The sequence below is a fragment of the Zingiber officinale genome, chromosome 3A, assembly GCF_018446385.1.
Source record: "Zingiber officinale cultivar Zhangliang chromosome 3A, Zo_v1.1, whole genome shotgun sequence".
Taxonomy (NCBI): Eukaryota; Viridiplantae; Streptophyta; class Magnoliopsida; order Zingiberales; family Zingiberaceae; genus Zingiber; species Zingiber officinale.
The window spans coordinates 118376433-118391131 of NC_055990.1; the positions used below are offsets into that span (position 1 = coordinate 118376433).

Consider the following 14699-nt stretch of genomic DNA (forward strand, 5'->3'; position numbering starts at 1 on the left):
TATTATGCAATTATATTTTTCAATGACACTCTTTAAAATCTGCTTATCTCTAGAAGATTGAACTACTGGCCTTACGCACTGATAGAAGATTGAACTCTATAAGTCAAATTAAGGAAACAATTTGAACGCCTTATGAAAAGGATACAAATTATGGCTTCAAATCCCTCAAATTCAATTCTAGTAAAAAAGTACTCATAATAGGGGAAGGGGGTGCCTTGCAACTAGGATTCATGTGTAGTGGCTCGCATGTTGAAAATGACAATGATGATTTGAACGAATCACATCACTGATATAGACCACTCTCATATAGATTGTGCGGCTAATTGAGAGAGGAGTCCAACGTGTTAACCAATCAATGTGTAGCGTCGAACACAACTGAAAGGGGCGTGGCACTTGTAGCTAAGGGTGACAGCACCACTCCGTCACTGACAAGGTATACTTATCAGAATAATGTGTCACATGGTCAGGAAGAGGATCCCTAAAGGAAGGAACACTACATTGTCTAAGAAAAGGAGAGGACTGAGAGGTGGCAAAGGTGTGCAACACCAATAGGGAAAGGGGTTGGGTAGGGTTTTGCCAAGAGAGAGGTTCCTCCTATCTATATATATAGAAAAATCCCTAGATGCTGACTAAAATGAACATAATTTTAATTTTAGGTTCAACTTGAGTATAATCCAAAAGTGATCAATTTGGATTCAAATGAACTTAATTTGAGTTCAAACAACTCTTTAACTAAATATCCTCTTTATTAGCTCAAAATTATCTCATAATCAACAACAAAAAAATTTCCCAACACATTTTGTTTAAATATAATTTTCTTGAGTAAATTTAGATTTCACATAATTTTTTTTTTTATAATTTAGGAAACACAAATAGGGAAACGTATGACGCACAGTTTTATTATACCATTGAAATTGCTACTACCACATAGTCACACTTTCTTCAATTTCCAAATTATTGCCAATGTCTCATCTCAACTAGTTATCAGTATAATCTATAAAAGCACATTTATTTATCTCACACATTAAAGCAATCCTTGAATTCGAGATTAGAAGGTCTCGAAGCACACTTTTTTTTAGCATTTAGTCTTTCCCTCTTCTTATACTACCAACATGTCCTCTCAATGTGATAATAGCCAATGAGTGGCATTCATGCATAATTAAAGTCATTTGAGAATATTTGGCTTCATCTTTATCATTCTTTTCCTCTATTTTATATGCTTGAATTTTATTGAGCTTATTATCCATTATAAAAATCATCAAATCCTTAAATTGTTCCACAACCATCAATATCACTTTTGATTTTCATCCAGGATTACAAGTAAATTTATTGATGAAGGGCATGAGTCTCAAACTATACTAACTATATGTACTTTAATAATCTTCATCTCTTTTGACAGTGTCATGATCTTTAGATACACCATCATCTTGGTCATTCTAATCTTGAGAGTTTTAAACATATGGTTCTCAATTTGTCTAGTCTTTAATCTCTTGGAGCAAAAGGTGATAATGCTCACCCCGGACTTAGCATAGTGGTCCTTTACGTGGGGGAGGTCACGCACCCAACAAGGCATTTTGCACCCACTACGAATTGATCCTAAGACCTATTGGAGCCCTTTTATCCTCGCCTCTATGTTGTGCCAATTTGAAAAAAAAATGCTAAGTTTTCACTCGCTGATAGCATTCTATATGGTGAAAGTGTATCATTTACTTTAGCTCATTGTAATTTGAGTTGTGTTCCAATCTTATGTTTGATAATCAAAAACTCTTTTAGTTCATTCAAATGTTTGGATCCTAATTTACATTTATAACTATTTACTAGTGCATGATATTTCTTAATAAAAGAGTATTCTAAACTTTCTCCATAATTTTTCTTTTCTTTTTTCAAACTTTATCTCAATTAAACCTTTTTGAAGCAACAATTCTAAGGAGTACCATTTTTGAGATTAGGAATCCTTCACTAGTTTTCTTGTCCTCACTACTAGAAAGATATTTAAAGCCACAAAGTCCATATTATCCTTCTTTATGTTTGATACCTTAAGGATGTTCTAAGAAAAAAAAAAGTTCTATCCCAGGATCCAATGATGTTAATTAGACAGGTTTTCCCTCATATATGATGCACATGGAATCTATCTACCTTATAGTTAGGTCAGAACACACTGAATAATAGAAACTAAAACTTTAGAAATAAGTTCTAAGTAGCCATAAATTTGAACTGTAAGCATCCAGCTATCATGCACAAAATCTGTATTTCAGTCTTTTATTAGAGGGCAAATAAGATTTTATTAGATTTATTGTCACTTCATCACAAAGAATATGCAATCTAATAAAATTACTACATTATTTATTAGCTCCAATGACCAACAACAGATTTGTTAACTCAATTCCTAATGACCTTAGAAATAAATATATTTGTAACAAGTTAATTTTTCATATGGTAGAGTTTGTAAACTGTAAAACTATAATATTAAATAAAGACACAAGTAGAGGAAGCTACTTAGAAAACAAAACTTTTTTCCCCCCATTATTTGTAAAATGGATTCATAAAAAAAGAAGACTTGGAACAATTCTTTTAGAGGAAGTATTCAAACACTGGAAGCTGGGATCTTATCTCAACAAATCTTCTATTGAGGCTTCTTAATGCATCAAAATGAGCTTCATCTTCTTCAACTGCTATTATTTTGGCAAATTCTCCTTCTCCGAGATAGTCCACCACTCTGTTTGCAACTTCAAGTCCCGTCACATAAGCTTTCTCCTGATATGCGTCACAGTATTATGTTAATAATTTCACTTGCAATTTCCCTATTGTTTTCGATTTGTCCGAGTATGATGCTTGAGGATTACCTTAGACCATGATCCATGTCGGTTGAGTATCCAGTCTCCAGCCACAAACAAGTTAGGGAATGTAGTTGAGCTGCGCATCATATGTTTATAAGAACCTGCATATATATCACTTCTAGTTCATTCAATTTTTGAAATTATGATGTAAAAACAAGAAAAGCATAGCATTTAGTAACTCAGCCACGTGTATTTAAATAACAAATTTTCTGGAAGTTTATTGTTATCCGCTGCCTTGTGGAAAAAAACAAAACAAAAACCTCATTGCTATCAACGAACTGCCATTCCCAAAAGGGACGTTTCCAAATTTATTTAAGAGCATCTGTTGAGATATTAAACATGTCATATCACCGATCTTAATCTATATATTTCCTTCAGGAAAAGGGAAAGATAACGAAGAAATTGCAGCAAGGAGAGTTCAAGATCACTGGTAAATAGATGCAAAAACAATAAGATTTTCCAAATGAAAGCTTTTGCGAACAAGAACGAAGATGATTGCTCTCTTCTAAAGAAATAATCTCCAAGAGGTATATGAAACAGATGTTCCCAATATTGTCAAAATTTTAGTCAGACACTAGTCAATTAAAGCATGATTGGTTGCCTGACATCGAACATAATAACCCGTTTGCATGTATCAAAATACAAATTTTAGTTGTCTAAACCAAGATTAGTCACCGAAAGATGTTCACTTCAATTAAACCAAATTTTATCAATCAGGTGTTGGGTTTGAACAAAATATATATTTAGTCGAATGACTAACTCATAGTCAACTAACCAACTATAGAAAGTCAGTTTTAGTCAACAAAACAAGTTTAATTCACCTAGATATATAAGCAACAGATAGAAACCAAGTTTTAGCAATCAAACTGAGCATTTGGAATAAAATTGATACAAACGTGAATGTTGGGTCGGTGAACCTTTGGTCTTATTGCAACTATGTTGCTAAACAATAATCTTTGGTAAACTACATGACCTGAAATACCCAATATGACATCTTCAATACTCTTAATTACATTTAGGATGTTTTAAGAACTGACAGTGCATTTGTTCAAGTTCTTACCAACAATCCAGAACTTCCAACCTAAACAGAACAGAGGTAATCATGATACAAAGCATAAAAAACAATAAACTTGATACAAATAGCTTGTTACAAGCCTAAAAGCAATAGAAACAAGCTCTTTAGGTAAACTAGACTCACCCTAGATGCTTATCCTTTTACACAAATCAACTTTTAAATCCTAAAACATTGTTGGAGGTTAGATATATTGGCAATATGGTTTAAGTTAGATATCTTTTTGTGTTTTGATATGTGTATCATGTGGTTATAATAGAGATTGTAGGCTTGAGGGTTGGAGAACTAGATCAAGTGGAGCTTATGGATATGGTGGTCATGAAGATCGTGCGCTTGAAGGCTAGAGGCCTGGATTGAGTGGAGCAAGGAGCTCGATGAACTTGATGGAATTGAGTTATAGGCATGGTGATCTTGGAGATCATGTGCTCGAGAGATTGGTGCACTAAATCTTGGGGCAAAGCTCGGTGGACATGAGAGTTGAAAACTTAGATCGTCATGATGCTTGAATTGGGTTGCTGCACTGGAGCTTAGTGGACTCAAGAAGCTGAAGACTCTAAGTTATGAGAATCATGATAGATTATATTGAGTAATTGTAATCTTTGATTTTTTTTATCTTTGAGTTACACGTTGTAACAATGTTGTGGTTGCTTAAGTAGTGGTTGAGCTACTTATTGCTTGATGGTTGTGAAACCTTCAACTATGGGATAGTCTCCCAAGTTGTATCTTGTCGACCGACTCAAGTCTCAACCTTTGTGTAGGCTTGATGGACTGTTAGCCAAGTGAAAGGGGATTCCAAATGTTTTCAATCAACTAGAGGTGATTTTCAGTCAATTAGATTAATATGTTGACTAGATAGAGGCAAATAAATTGTTTGATTGAAGCAACAGTATGTATGGAGGCTGAGTACTAGACTAGAATATTTCAACTAACTAGAGATATAATCATTGTTCGCCAAGGTCACTTGTGAGCATCAATTTTTTCTAGTTGACTAGAGACAACCAGAGATACTCCATTAAAGGTTTTGTATAGTTCAAGACCTTATGGGCACTTAGAACATCCACACCAGCTTATGTAAAACAAGTTACTACCCTAAATTTTGCATTTTTTTTGTCAAAAAACCACTTACATCAGATTCCCTTTCAATTCTCTAAATTTAGATTTATGCTATAGTGCTTCTCCAATTATAGAAAATGAAACTCTCTACTCTAAAAATAAAATAATATTTCTTTTCGATCTCTCTCATTTCTTTTCAATCTCTCTCTCCAATTAAACTCTCTACTATAACAAATATAATAATAAAAAAAGTGGAAGAGAGAGAAGAAAACAATAAAAAAAATGAAGATAATAGAAATTTTAGGGTAGCTAATGTAGTGTGTAATGAAAAGTGACCGTTTAAATTTAATAAAGTGGGTGGCTTACCCCAAATTTTAAAGATATTATAGAGAAACTGATGTGAATGCTCTTAGAAGTTATTGTAAACGCCCAAAATCTTTATGCTCATATTGATCAAGTGCCTAAAAGCATCCAGCAAATTGCAAAAAGATTAAAAGGATTCAATCTTCCAACTATATGTTATTTTACTTGTTCCCATGATTTCATTCCATTATATAGGAAAGAGGTGATGTTTATTATCAATGAAATCTTTGTCACGGGTCAAACTTACGATATCTTGTGAAATCCCATTAATTGGGTCAAGGTTTATTTTACTTTGTAGAGGTTTACTGCATTATCACTTGTGAAGAGATGATTTAGTAGAAACTATTAAGGAGTGAAGCACCGAACACATCATAGAACATGGAGATGGAGAAAGAATAAGGTCACTTAACTACATGAGATCTTATTAGCGTTGTGTTGTAGTTTATTTCTTTTACTTCCATTGTGTATCTACCATTACTGGTAAGACTTGAACAAGGACAAAAGAGAGGAAGTACAAGAGAAAGTGAGAGAAAACACAAAGGTACAAGTTAAACGATGTGAGAAAGAGTTCCGAGAGTGAAAGTTAATTAGTTTAAACCAATTGGCTTCAAATTGTTGTCAAACATTAAAATCATGTAATCATTCTTGCCACAATGTTGGAACCAAGATTATCCAGCGCACTTTATTATTATCACCAAAATAGATTAGGTTGGTTCCAGTATGACTCCTTGGCCAGGAACATTTGAGTACTAGTAAAAACACATAGGTTGGTTCTTGTCAATAGTGGAGAAGTTGAGCACATCAAGAAGGGACTTGCAATAACCTGAATAGTTACTAAAGGAAAGGAAGGTTGACTTTGAATTGTGTGCAGTATGGTTCTTGCCTTCTTGGTATAAATTTTAAACCATGGTTCATCATCTTCCCAAAGTAAGGGATATAGACAATATTTGTTGCATCTTCGATATATGCAGTATCAAAAACTAACCTGGAAAGAAGTGAGTTGCAGATTTGGCATGTTTGACTATATTTTGCTGCACCACAATGGCCTCTTTGAAATCTTTGATGCAATCAGAGAGATATGCCACCACTTTTGCAACTATTTGCTCATCTTTTAATGCCAACAGCTGAGTGGCACAATACTGCAACAAAAAGGGATATATATATATGTATATTTTAAAAAAAAAGTATGAGGTAATCAAAAGTAAGGTTGGAACTCACAATAAGGTCACTATCTATTCACCCCAAGTATGATTATTTTGTTAGAATACACATGCTTGGCGATGGTCGCGTATGAACACAAAAAAATTAGGTGCGCTATCTATTCACCCTTTACAAGTTTTAATGCAGTGGCCAAGCATGCATATTTTCACAAAGTAAAAATAATCAAAACTTGTAAGGTTGGAACTTACAATTTCGACTTCCAAAACTGTTGCTTGCTCATCTTGATATTCATCATATATTGAATTCAAATCTAGCAAAGTCCAGCTAATTAAATCATCAAAGCCAGAGCAAATGTTGGCTGCATTTGGAATTTTGACCTATTAAATGCACAAATAGTGCAAGTTCAACCACCATATATATTTGCACACAAACAAACAAAAGGTTTTTTTGTTGTTCACCTTCCTATCAAACCATAATTTAACAGAGACCACATCCACAGTGGCAAGGTTAAGAACACCCAGGAATTCCTGTCGTGATTGTAGCACAGAACTACAGGATGAAATTTAGTGGTCATATGGCAAAAGAATGAGATTGGGTTTAGTAATGTAAACTAATGGCAGAATCTAATAGCGCATCTAAGCCGGCAACAATTTGGTACATCCTAGGCTTAGAATATGATTCACATTTAGGAAGATAGCCCACTTCAGAAGAGCAATCAATCAATGCATAGGAAGAAATGAAGCAATCCCTTGTTTTACATCCCCCTTGTGACAAATAGAGATATCTTATCTTACCTGCTGCGTATAGTGGACTGAAGAGTGGAGATACCAACAGCTAGAATTATTGCATCAGCTTTATATATTTCTTCTCCACATACTAGTCCTGAAACACAACCAGTATCTTCATCTACAATAAACTCTGTCACGCTTTTGTTTTCACAAAATTTTAAGCCTTCTAATCTCATGGACTCGAGCCATGGCAAGAAAATCTTTTCTTGAATGGTTCCACGACACCATACTGCATCGAAATTTTGCTATATAATGGTACAGAGCAACATGTGTCAAAATCATCCAAGACAAAAACAGCATGTGTACAATGGAAGAAAAAAAATAACATTTGTTCATAGTAGACAGCATGCACAATGCATGACTGAAAACCTTAAACCATGAAAAATAGAAACAACTCACCTGATGGGAAAGAATATAGTAATCTAGCATTGCTAAGGTTGCTGCTGCACTACATTGCTCTGCTGGTGCAAATAAACCCACATGAAGCATGGGTTCAAAGACCTTTTGAAAAAGCCTTTCTGAACACCCATATTGTTTAAAGAGTTCCCTTGAAGTCACTGTAATTTACAAAAATCCTTCATCAATCTCTTTAATGTCTGATCAAAGAATAATATCTCTTTATGCCACACATGATAAAGATAATTCCCTCACTTTTGTCATATTTTCTCCAAGCAGTATCAGTGTTGTCAAAATCGATAACTGCAAAAACCAAGAATTAGTTAGTCTACAATTGCTATCTCAAATTAAATTCAAAGTGTATCATCTAACACTGACTTTAATCAAAGATAAAAGGCTCAAAATGTACCTGCTGATATAAGAGGGACAGAAGCTAACCGATCTACCAATGGAAGATTGACAAACTGCATGGAAATATTAAGGACGAGAGGAACAATAATTATGGAACATCAATAATAACATAATGAAAATTTTGAAACAAATGTGAATCAGTTCTCAGACATACTTCTGGATATAAGAGTGCTCCAAGAGGCGTTGGCAATTGTGTAAGATCCTTAAATATAGGAAACTTGACCTGCACAATTTGACAAGAAACCAATTGTGTTTGTATGTTTCTCCAAAAGGGAAAAAAGAATAAAAACATGCTGCAAAACCAAAAGACCAAAACTGATACTAATGCTGATATTTGGGGAATCCTTCGTTGACAAGAATAATAACAGTATAGAAGCACGAAAATGACCAAGTAAATAGTGGACATATAGATTAAAGAATATGGTTTGACATATAGTCTATGTTGTGCTATCTCTGCACACTGATATAAAGAAAAAGCGTACCAAAGGATTGAACTTCAAATAACTACATAGCAGAATAAAATGAACACGGGACAGATATTATTAGTAAGATGATTGATAAGAAGTTTGATCATCAAGTTGTGTTCGTCCAACTATTTGGAGTTGGCTACTTGCTCCCTCCATTGAACTTGATACAAAGTTATATCACTCAAGCATTGGTAAGGGAGCATTTTTTTTACTCATAATGACATGAAAATTACTTATTTTCTTCTTTTTCATGTTCATCAGATGTAGTCGCTTCTTATAGATTAAAAGTGATTGACACTAGACACTCCTAGTCCCAGCCTTCTAGGTGGAATCCAAAAAATGAATGAGAAAATATATAGAACCCTTCAAAGTAATACCTAATGATACGTACCTCCATTCCTTCTTGAGAGTAAAGGGCTGAACTGGTCCACTTGGTAAAAGGCTGGAGTCCAAGTTCATCAATTGCAGAAAAAAGGTTACGATATGGACGCCAAAATCCTGAGTAAGAAAAAGTACCATTTAAAGAGAATGAAATGATAAACAAAATGTCATAATTGAACATCGTCAAATGGATTTAAAGTTGCCAGTAGCTAAATATGACTATACAACTTCCGGCAATTCGAGGAAACAAGCAGCATCAAGATATAGCATACCTTTAACGCCGATTTCTTCTGCAGGGCTGCTCCCGGATTCGAGGAGGGTGACTTCGAAGCCCTGGAGTAATCAATAAAAGGATTTAACGAAACCTCATTTAGATTTTCATAGATTAAATGCTCCTCCGGTTCCAAACATGAAGATCCACTCCAAACCTGCTTGCAGAGGTGATGGGCCGAGGCGAGACCGGCCCAACCGGCGCCGACAACGACCACCTTCTTCCGGCTGGCGGCGTGGATAGAATTGGAGGCAGATGAAGAGTCGGCACGGCAGCGGCAACAGCTCTCTCTTGGCCGTAGGAATCGCGTCGCAACGAGAGCAGCAGGAGCTGCAGAGGCCCACATCCTGTTAGAGGGTTGTTTCCCTCCTCTATCTCTTCTTGTCCTTACAATTTATTTTACGGCAATTTAGCAACAGTTTTGGGAAATGTATAATTCGCGCAGGCGTTTTGGAACGGTCCAAATCGTATAGGCTTCTTGGTGAAATTTCTATTCCACCGTTGACACTCTGACATTGCGACAAAAAAAAGATGAATACGTTTGTCCCTAACGCCCCTGTCAATCTGTCCCAAGGTCAATATGGAGAAGGTAAATCATGGACGACTACTAACTTTTGGAATAGTGACTAGTACATAAGGGAGATATTTACCTCGATTTTATCGAGATTCCCGTTGACACTCTAACATGCTCCCTAAGTAGGAATTAAACGGGAGTTTCAGGTATATCATTGATCCACTTAGTTTCTTTTAAAAAAATTCTGGCATCTCCTCGCTCCCACTTTATTAGTGAAATTAAAAATCCTAACATCCATAGATGAAAATGATGTAAAAGATAACCTTTACATCACCAGGGGGGATCTATTTAGTGTTAACCAATGCTTTTACTAGGCGAGCTCAAACCTCATTGACAAAACTTTGAATGGTAGGTCTCAATGCTTCACTGGTGACTGCATCATCCCTAGTTGGTGTTTGTCCACGGGAAGAAGTAGTTGCAGTATTAATAATATTTGAAATGTTGAAGAATTTATCATCTTCACAGGTGACTGAATAATATTTCTTTAAAATATGTAAGAAAAAAAATATGTATGTTTAGTTTAAGTTAGTTTTACAAAATTTATGTGATTGAATTGACAGAAGCAATATGATAATGAAAGATAAACGATCTTAGTGAAAAAAACTAAAATATCTTAGTTTCATCATCTACTAGAAATGATGTTTACAAATGCTTTGATGTGTACAATCAATTGTCTCATCAATATTTAAGTTTTGTTAAATTTATCCAAATGAAATGGCTAAAAAGTGGTACTTCATTTGAATGTTATTTGTTTGTTCATTTACAAATGTGGAATGTTTAATTTGGATATTGTAGGAAATTCAAACATTTACATCAACAGATGGAAATATATGCACATCGAGCATAAGTTATATTAGATGAGTAAATTGAGTTATTTTATAAATTTTTTTTATCAAACTTTCCAAAGGGTAATGGAAAGGGAAAAGATCAATTAGGAGTGAGACTTCACAAAAAAAAAAAACACATTAGCATTATACACAATAGTCCCTTTGTGTCTTTCCTCAACATACCTGAAATTCCGCTTAAGGATTATTAGATAACATTTGTGAGAACTGGGATTCAGAAGACAAAATAGTTAAATTTCACAATGTGAGTGTGACCTTCACAACCAAAGATATAGAATTATTGCTTAGAATCCCAAATAGAGGAATGACTATAAAGATGAATTTGAAGGTTCCTTTTAGAAAATTATATACTAAATAATTTACAAGGAAAGAGCTAGATCGATCAAGATTGGAAAACCTAATGAAGAAATATTATCTGTGCATTGATTCAGATAAGGATGTTAGATTGTTTTGTTAATTTTATATTTTGTATATCTTTTCTTCTGTTTTATTTGCTTCTTCTACTCATAAGCTACCTATAGAAATTATAGATATTGTCAATAATTTTTGAAACCTAGGAAATTATAATTAGATTGAGGTAATATATATGGGTCCTCAACTCTTGATATTCAGAGAAGTGTTTGCGGCAAATACTCCTGGCCATATAGTCATGATGCCTTATATGAACGAATTTACTAGTCTAGTACTTGTTGTAAGTCTTGAATATTTAGTTAGCTGTTTGCATAGATAATTAATATAATTCAATTATTTATTTTTGTCATAAGCTGGGTTTCTTGAGGATGTCCTTATTCAATGACTAACCAACATGGTAGGACCTAGAATAAGCAAGTGGAGGACTGCTTATTCTCATATTAATAAAGTAAGAGATAAGTTACAAGGACTCTCACTTCTCTAGGTAAATATAAATGTATATATTATAATGCTACAATCCTATTATCTATGTAAAGGTTTGTTAATTGATCATCTAATGTTACTAATTAATTAGATTATTGTTGATATTCTCCCTATTCCCAAAGAAGTCCATTTACTTGGGCCCCTTCGTCATTCAATGTGAGGCAACACCATAAAGAGGCAAAACATCCATTGTAAAAATCGATGCAGACTCATCGGAGGCAACTGGATGTTTAGGGTGTATTTTAAAGGAAACAAAGATTAAACTCTTGTTAGTACCTTGAGGTAGTTTTGATGTGATCAACTAAAGTTCAGTTAAGTCTTGTTATGATTGATTCTTATGTTTAAGTGTGCAAGAGCTTAGGAACACAAGAAGTCGAGTGGAAGACACAGCTAGCAAGAAAGATGACACGGGAAGGGAGTTGACAGACTCAATGCATCCGAAGGACGAGATGCTGCCGAAGAGTACACCGGCGGACGAGAATAACGTGCATGGCGTTCGAGGGACAAGAAGGTAGGAAGGAAGCTTGCTCGAGGAAAAGGTCAGAGTTGTGTTCGGTGGCAACATGGGATGAATCGTCGTCCACTGAATCCGAGATTGAGGCCTATGCCGGACTAGCTTTGATGGCAGACCACCAAAGAGACATTGAAAGTTCCGCAGAGTTGAGCATCGACGAAAGGGGAGGATCCTCTGAAGAAAGAAATGACGAAGGAGGAGCATTAGAACACGAGAAAAGTGAGGTACGTGCACTATACCGCGAGCAATATTTTGAATTTATCAAAATACTTTCTAAACATATGTGCAAATTAGGAAAAGAAAATATTGATTTAAAAAGATAATTAGCCAATACATGTCTACTAGAATTATTTGATAATTTGAAATTAGAAAATAAAAAATTGAAAGCACAAATAGAAAAACTACAAAATGACAATAAATATTTGAATTCGAATATCTTTCAAAAATCAGTATTAAAAAATAATGGTAGAATTAATTGGTACATAAGAAATCACTAATGATAAATTAGGAAAATCTCTAAAAATTATGTAGCTCCCAAATTCTTAGTAAATCTAATAGGTATGAACCTATATTGGATTCCAAAATTTTTTTAGATTAAATTTTATTTTTTTTAAAAAACTATTATGATAGAAATTGTCTCAATTAGAAAATTATTTTTTTAAAAAAATTCTATTTATATTTCGAGTTGAAATTTTTTTCTATACTATCTAATGATTTAATCTACAAACAATTTTTTTCATATTATTACAAAAATAGTTTATTTATGTTGAGTTATTTTTTAAAATTATTAACAAAAATCATCCTTTAAAATTTAAAATTATTTTACAGATTTAAATTTTGATTTTTCTATGATGAAAAATTATTATAAATATTTTTAAATTTTTTTTAATGTCTGAATTATTACAAATTATTCTCCAAAAAGGTAATTGCTCTATAGAAAATAGAAATTTTGAAAATTTTATTTTTCTGTTGTTTAACAATGTGTACTACACATCCAGGAAACATAGTAGAATTTTTTAGAATTGAAAAATACTAGCTTACTGGTAATCGTTGTAATCTACCCCTCGAAAAGTTTTTTCAAAATTTTCTAATAGTTTACTTTATTTTTTTAAAATTTTTTCTGATTTTTTTAATATGATCAAAAGGGGAGATATAAGTAAAAATTAAGGGGGATTAAGGGGGAGTTATGATAATTCCCATAATTTTTATCATTGTATTTCTTTTTGCAATTAACTTGTTTAATTCATTGCTTTACTATATTATTTCATTACATTTTTAACCCTAACTTGAACTTGCGTTGATGCACATCAAAAAAGGAAAGATTGTTAGTATCCCGGGTAGTTTTGATGTGGTCAACTAAAGTTCAGTTAGATGTTGTTGTGTTTGATCCTTGTGTCTAAGTGTGCAGGTGTTTAAAAATACAAGAAGTTGAGCGGAAGGCACAGCTAGTGAGAATGATGACACGGGAACGAGTCGTCTGGCTCGATGCATCCGAAGGACGAGATGCTGCAGAAGAGTACATCAGCAGATGAGAAGGGCATGCATGAACTTCGAGGGGCAAGAAGCTAGGAAGAACTCCTGCTTCAGGAAAAGGTCAGAGTTGGGCTTTAAGTGAGCTCAACTCCTGTTAGCCGGAGAATCACTTACAAAGAGATTAATTTTGATCTAAGTTGCCCTATGGAAGGCACCTTCCATGGCTAAAAGGCACCTTTGATGAATAGCACGAAGGTGCCTTCTAGTCTTTGAAGGCACCTTCGCTAGTCATTAGCTGAGGATAAAGTTTTATCCTCGGCGGATAAACTCTATCCGATGGAAGGCGCCTTGGACCTCTTTGGAGGTGCCTTCTTCAAGCTGCGGATAACTTTTTTCAGGGGCTATAAAAAGACTCTTGGACCTAGAAAATAATCATAAACTCTTGTATTCATTTCCTAGCAACTTTCTGAGCATTCAACAAGTGTAAGAGGTTTCTCTGCCTTCAATAAAGGAGACTTTTTAGTGCTTTTATTTACCTTGGATTAACAACCTCCTAGGTTGTAACCAATTAATTCTTTTATCTCTTCTTTTTAGTTGTTAATTTAATTTAGTATAATTGTGCTACTAATTAGAATTGAAAGATAGAAAGGTCTATTTTATTTGTGTAGGTAATTCACCCTCTCTTGACGGTCCCGCTGCACTAACACTTCTTATCCGACAAAATGTAGAATTACTTCCCTTTAATAAAGAATTAGTTGACATTTTTGAAAGGGAAGGATTATCATTTTCAAATAGGCACCCTACAGGACATCCTCCTCCTTAAAAATCATCTGACAATCAGATGAGAAGAGGATGCGATAGAAGGCTCTATAACCTATATGACACTCCTAAAAATAAACCTTCATTGGTACCAAGGATCCATGGTACGAAGAGGACAAATGAAGGAGGGTTGGTGTGGGGGGTGTAAAAATAATCAGATGTAGAGGGAAAAAAACTGAAAATCAAAGAATACAAGATTATATAGGTCATTGATGAGATTGATGAAGAATAAGAGGTTGAAGGAATACAATGAAGGGAGAAGGCACTCAATAGAAGGAGGTTGGATGCTATTAAAGTAAGCAGAGAATTATTGAGTAATTCTTAAATAATAATTGCAATCATATTGATATGAGTTTCTATCGTTGGTGTTAAATACATTG

The 14699-nt window shown here is 34.2% G+C and overlaps 1 protein-coding gene across 2 annotated transcripts; it reads right to left on the minus strand.

Moving 5' to 3' along the window:
* Positions 1-2295: 2295 nt before the first annotated feature.
* LOC122052353 (phytoene dehydrogenase-like) lies at positions 2296-9602 on the minus strand. Of its 2 annotated transcripts, none has more exons than XM_042613831.1 (13): positions 9358-9601; positions 9202-9262; positions 8940-9046; positions 8236-8304; positions 8080-8134; positions 7926-7973; positions 7674-7831; positions 7281-7519; positions 6945-7035; positions 6735-6863; positions 6311-6464; positions 2844-2938; positions 2296-2754 (listed from the first exon to the last, which is right to left on the minus strand). In XM_042613831.1, exons 1-13 carry the CDS (start codon positions 9544-9546, stop codon positions 2572-2574), a joined length of 1578 nt encoding a protein of 525 aa, XP_042469765.1. In that variant the 5' UTR covers positions 9547-9601; the 3' UTR covers positions 2296-2571. The 2 variants fall into 2 exon arrangements, with proteins under 2 accessions (XP_042469765.1, XP_042469766.1); XM_042613832.1 differs by having other exon boundaries at positions 2592-2754; positions 2844-2913; positions 9358-9602.
* Positions 9603-14699: the final 5097 nt, after the last annotated feature.